Source organism: Sesamum indicum, linkage group LG3, assembly GCF_000512975.1.
Source record: "Sesamum indicum cultivar Zhongzhi No. 13 linkage group LG3, S_indicum_v1.0, whole genome shotgun sequence".
Lineage (NCBI taxonomy): Eukaryota > Viridiplantae > Streptophyta > Magnoliopsida > Lamiales > Pedaliaceae > Sesamum > Sesamum indicum.
The window spans coordinates 8855058-8861619 of NC_026147.1; the positions used below are offsets into that span (position 1 = coordinate 8855058).

General features: G+C 33.0%; 1 protein-coding gene across 3 annotated transcripts in view; it reads right to left on the minus strand.

Annotated features, from left to right (window-relative positions):
- Nucleotides 1–6562, minus strand: part of LOC105157749 (WD-40 repeat-containing protein MSI4-like) — a 17802-nt gene that overhangs the window by 8320 nt on the left and 2920 nt on the right. For 2 of the 3 annotated variants that reach the window (XM_020692333.1, XM_011074211.2), the window contains 3 exons: nucleotides 4842–4905; nucleotides 3511–3597; nucleotides 3246–3308 (listed from right to left, as the gene is read on the minus strand). In XM_020692333.1, coding sequence (XP_020547992.1) covers nucleotides 3246–3308; nucleotides 3511–3597; nucleotides 4842–4905 — 214 coding nt within the window. Of the gene's footprint in view, nucleotides 1–3245; nucleotides 3309–3510; nucleotides 3598–4609; nucleotides 4757–4841; nucleotides 4906–6562 lie in introns of those variants that run through there. The other variant, XM_020692334.1, reaches the window with a different exon arrangement.

The window sequence follows — 6562 nt, forward strand, 5'->3', positions numbered from 1 at the left end:
GAGAGATAATGCTTCATGATTTTGTCTTCCTAGAACTTGCTTTGAACCATATTGAGGCCACATCTTTATGCATACACTTGAAAATGATTAGGCGCTAGGATAAAAACCCCTTTAGCTTAAAAAGACCACCTACATACAAATCCCCTTAGTAAGCCCATTTGAGCCTTATAAGCCTTAATTCCTTGTTATGCAACCCTATGTATAAACAAACTCTACCGTCTTTTTATTATCCTTGTTTGGCCCTTCCAAGGACTAGTAGAGCATCAAAGAATAAAGATGTATTCTAAGTATATGTTTTGACATTAAGTGGGGGGATATCTCAATTATTGTAAAGGACGTTTATGAGCTAACATGTCACATGACAATCTTGTTCTATGCCTTAATAGACAAAGAAAGAGAGAAAAAAAAAATACTTTCAATAAAAAAAAAAGAAGATAAAAAAAAAAGAGAAAAAAAAAGGAGAAGAAAAAGAAAATTCTCTATTCGAAAGAAAGGCATAGTTCAAGTCGAGGAAAGTGGGACATGAAAGAGCATGAGATAAATCAATTTTGAAAAGCTTGGATTCCTACATCTATTACTTGGTGCTCTAATTTAGTTCCTTGGATTTTCACCTCATTTTTCCTTATTCTTCCTACCCCCAAACCAAAGCCCCATTATAACCAAAATATAAGACCTCTTGATTCAAGTGTGTGCATATTTATAAGTGGTGGAGATTTTGGTGTATAATCAAGCCTATGGTGAAGCATTTTCATAGCAAGCATTTGAGCGAAACACTCAACCAAAAACGCTTGAGAGATTGGGAGATATGAGAGCATAGTCCACTTGTTTTCCATGCTTAGTTTTCATGAAGATCATCTTGTGAAAACTTGTTTGAAGCTTGTTGAATTGTCTTTATCATATGATGTACTATTCTTTGAACACTTAACTAGATTCTTGCTTGTTACTTTCGTCTGCGATCCATAAATTTTGGAATGAATTTCTTCAACTATTTTATCTCTATTTCTTTGCATCGAGGACGAGCAAAGGGTTAAGTGGGGGGATATTTGATAGAATCGCATTTTGTACTTATTTCATATAATATTTTAGCCTATTTTGTGATCAAATACTCCTAATTAAATATTATTTTGCAGCATTAGGACAAAAGAATTGGAAAATGAAGAAAAGCACCAAAATGGAAATTCAAACAAGACTCAAACTCAAATTCTGGCAAGAGTTTGGAACTGCTTGGACTACCTCTGATGAAGGAAGAGTTTAACTAGGATTATAATTTTATCTCTATAAGTCTTTTAGTTCAACTAGGAATCTACTTCTAATCCTAATAGAACTAGGTATCTTGCTATTATAAATAGGTGACATAATTCACTTTAAGAGACAACTTTTGAACTCTTCTATTTCTCTACGTTTTTATATTATTTTGCTTTTCATGCGTTCTTTCATGAGCATGTCTAGCTAAACCTCTCATTCCGGTTGAAGACTTGGTGAACGCTTAAATCCAACGGGTTGTGAGATCTAATTTATGCTTTCTACTTTTATTCATATTGGTATTTGTGTTGTTCTCTGTGCTTTTATTACAAATAATCTGATTTATTGTCAAGAATATTTGCCTAGCCAATTGAACTTTCAAATCCGTAATTGTTTGTTTAGTTCGATAACTAGTGGTAACACAACATAATTGATTATGTAGAAGTTTTCGATTATGTTGTGGGGAATGCACAATCTAACTTAAATAAATCCTCGTAGGAATTTATTGGTTAGAATTGGGCCTTTCTAGTTCTTAATGCTGTCGGTAAATTAAATCTTGAGGACGTTCCCAAGGTTGTTTACTGATTAGGGATTTAGTCAACGGACGTTCCTTGGCTATCCACAAGGTAAGGAAAGGTGAGGTTGTTAGGTCGTACCAATGGCCATAACCAATTTATCTATCATGAATAATTGTTATCTTTGCATCTATGATCAACCGTGGAATTAAGCGTGATCCTGTCTTTAACTGGAATACTCTCCTCTTATATTTATCTCTTCTAATTTTATTAGCTTTTTAGTTTTATTCTTCTTCACAATCAAAACTCCCCCTAATTATTTTCGTTTTTGAAGGAATTAATTTAAAACCAATCTCTGTGGATTCGACCCTACTCACACATCTACAAAAGTGTTTCGTAGGAATTATTTTTGGTGAATTCGACACCCATCAAGTACTTTAAGAAGACCAAAAAAAAAAAACTGATTTTTCTACTCTAGGTCTCTAACGTTCGCCTTTATTTTGTTAGTGATTAGTATTAAATACCAAATGAAGAAGCACTTTCCACTCTTCCCTCCCCACTCTACACCCTAGAAAGATATTAAACAACAATTAAAAGATTAGACATAACCTTTACATAAGAATAGAATAAAATTTATAAGTCAAATCATAAATAGCAGTTCACAGCAACATTTATTTATGTCAAGTAGTAGAAATATCATCAGAGATGGCATGATAGCTTAAGAATTCCAGTCCCTCAAACACATGTAAAGAAACTAGTTTGCTGAAGTTGTGTGATTGATACTATATACTAGAATATACATATATAGAGGCAATTAATATGAAAGGTCCACAAAACTAAAATTAATATTCCATAAGATCATGCATTAAAATAGAACATGTACAATATCAATAACCTTGCTTGTTAACGTATATAATGTTTAAAGAACGCAATTAGGAACCAAAATAAGGGGATAGATATTACTGTCCATAATTAACAAATTTTTCACTCCGTCTGTTTTTAAATTGATGAATAAAAGTAAAAAAAAAAAAAACCCAGATAGATAAAAGGGATAAAGTAGTCTTTATATGAAAACTCTAGGCAGAAATATATCAATCCAGGTCAAATGTGTCAATTAAGCCATTTCATAGAGTTCGTGGACCAATTTGAATAATGAAACAAAAGTAACCAAATTACTATTCACTTATTTATTTTCTCGTGTCAAATTTGTTTACTTTTCTGCTTTTCTTTATTTTGGCCAAATGAACACTTCTGTGTTTTAATTGAAAGACAAAAGCTAAAAAGAGTACTGCCACCATTATTTTATCATATTCAAAATCCAACAATAGAATGTCCAAAATTTTGAGTTAAAAGACTGCAAGAATGAAATGAAAAGGATTACAAACTTGAAATACGGGTCGAAGCTTGTAAGGGTTTACAAAATGAGGAGCAACCAGGGACATTTATCACTATTTATTTGAACATTGAGGCGATAAAATTGAAATGTACCTCGCCAGGATGAAGGATGGTCTTGTGCTTCTTGATAAAAGGTGAACGAGCATCTTCACTGAACTGAAAATATTGGCAAGAGATGCGTTGGCAAGATAATAAACTCCATGAGAATCAGGCAATCCATAATGATCAAAATCACAATGCCGGAAAAGCATAAATCAAATACATAGACATAGTTGCATGCACGAACACTGATGCTGACATAAATAGAAACATGCATAACATCTGCACCACACATTCAAGTTTTGGACAGATACATCACCTGTGATATGTGCTCTGCTGCTGCAACCCGACTTTTGACAACTTCAGCAGTTGCTATGACAAGTGTATTAGGAAGGCTGCCATCAGTCTACAGGACAAGGAGAAAAGGGGAAATTGACTAATTAACTTGATGGCACACACAACTAGGATATTCCATCTGCTTATAGCGTGAACATCATGACCCATCCAAGCACATAAAATGACAAACTACCAAAGCCATAATACATATTCATAAGTATCTGATACAGATAGAGTTTGAAGATATGAAAAACAACGGGACACCGAAACCAATAGGTAAAGGGGTAGGGGAAAGAGAAGGAAGAGGTCATAAAAGTATATCCTCCCCAAAGACTATGAGTCTGATCAAATATTGAATAAGGGAAGACGTATGTATCATTTCCCTCATACTAAATTTTCTTCTTGAGACTTTTCTGTACTTCATTTGAACTTTCTTTCCGAAACAATAGAAGTGTAGTTGAAATAAGCACTCAGAGATTGGGATATATATGAAATAGATGCTCAAATCCATGCAGGTTTATCAGAAATAGGAGAGAGATATTACTTCGGTTAACAAATATAGACAAGCATTTCAAAGCTCTAGCTCCCGCAGTTGAGATTTATTTATGAACTATAACATCATAGAACTAAAAAATTTTTGGTTCAACAAACTGTAAATCTTTTCCAAGTTGTCTAACTCAGTAAGGCCTGCATGTTTCTTATCATCCCAGGACCCAGTTCCGTTCAAACTTATCACACTTTTTAAGGAAGTAGTTTCAATCCATCATATTTTTCTCACAAGATTATTTCATATAAAAGTTCTAGCTTAGGCCACTGCTATTTACTCAATGAACTATAAATCCATGACAAGTTAGAGGACCTGTATTTTATCCAACGAACTTTGACTTTTAGACTAGTTGCTGAAATAAGGAGACAAGATGTATCCTGCCATCATCAAAATCTTTAAGTAGTTCCAACCCACCAAATTTCTGACAAGACCATGCATGTACACTTAATTTTTTGTCAAGATAAACTGACATAACAAACTACCAATACTGGGCATGTCAAAATAATAGGAATCTTTAAAGACAAGGAGCATTCACCTGCATAATGCCAGCTAACCAGATTTCTATCTGTCATTTCCAGTGGAAACTAATCCCAGAGTTCTGTATATAATTCCTTATCCAACATGATACAAACTCCAAAAATATTTAGCAGTTTCTAAGACTGGCAGAAAGAACTATTTTCTCTTTTCAAAACTCCAAAAAGAATTATTAATATCTAGCTACTAGAGACCCATTCCTAACAGTGATAATTAAGAAATGTGACTCTTACCCGTTCAGAGAGGTATAGCCGCTGATTGTTCTTGTAGGTTACTTCATTGAATCGCTCTCCCCAACTGATATGCCAAAAGAAAATATATAAATATACCAATAGAATAATTTCATTATAGTGAATTTCTCTGTGTCTTTCCTTTTCTTCTCTAAAGTGTCTCATTAATCAAAAACTTATATAAATTTCTATACAATAGATCCAGTCATTCATCAACCCTTCAAAAAAAGCTCCGAATTAAGTAGGAGAAAAAATATGAGCATGATGAACGAGGTGAAACTTTTCAGTTTATGCAACAGTTACTCAGCAATAAATTCAGAGGTCAAACTCAAGTTGACTAGTTTCTAGGAAATATTAATATATATACAGGACACATGCACATATATACTAATAATTTTTCATTTGTCAGTTATAGCTTATTGCCGATAAAAATGATCAAATTTAAAGTCAACATATTTTCCATTAGTCTTCATGTGCTTGTCCCTGTCTTATATTTCTCCTGACATCTGGTTATTCGGGTGTGGTAGTGAGCAGAAGATAGCTGCAATAATTATGCAACGAACATGTACATTGTTCCCACGTTTCTTATAAGCCTACCTAAGCTAAACGGAAATGGATACGCTTTAGGATAAGGAACATGCCACTTCTCGAAATGTTTAGGATGCGATTATGTTTTGCTGTGTGTATTTGTTTGTATTAAACAATGTTTTTATATAAAGTAAATACAACAAGATATTGATGCCAAAACAACAATAGAGAACCAATGCTAGAGTGAGAGTAGCTCTACTTCAACCTGATCTATTCATTTTCCCGTTTATACACCAAAAAACCATATACTTTCATACACAATAACTTCCAGAATAAATTACAAAATTATATATGTAGCAAAAATTTCAAATATTACAAAATCAATTATGTGACTAGAAACCCTGATACCAGCTCAAATGTTTACTAAATTAATTGATTTTAATGCTCATATATGATGGATGTTATGATTACACATACAACTTCATTGTAACCACTAGAAAAAATTGAGGACTGGCAAGTGAAAGAAGGCCAAACCAGGTTCTGTGCATGAAATTCATGCATTCCCATGAAAAATGATCATCACTTGTTACATTTCAGTTTTCCTATTTCACCAGTTTTTAGCTTTCTATCTCCATTTTCTCCGTTCTCTCCTTATATTTACTGTGTGCTGTCTCTGCACTTAGGCAGCAAACAATTCAAATTCTAATTAAACTTCTAAAAATTGCATGATCAGCTCGAGTTGACATTATAATTTAAAGCCGAGCTCAACTCCTTTGAGCTCATTGACAACAAAGTAAGCTAAGCTCGAGCCCGCACAAAGAATATGAATTCTGGTATTTAAATACCCAGAACTTTTTCTTTATTTTTGGTTTATCAACAATAGTATCTCCATTATCATACAAAATAACAAAACTATAACTCTAAAATTAATGTTACCATATACAATGTAGTATAAGGTATTGTTATATGAACTCATAAAGGATTTAGAATATTATCAATATAAACAAATTAATGTTTATGAGCTTTTGAACACTTAATTGATTTCAAATAGAGCTAATAATGAACCTATAATTGGAAAAAAATAATAAACCTTTAAACCGACAAGATCTAGCTCGCCTACTGGACAAACAAACTTCCTCAACTTATCTTGCAATCTTAGATGTATTTTGATTCCCAATGAAGGTAATATCTACTTT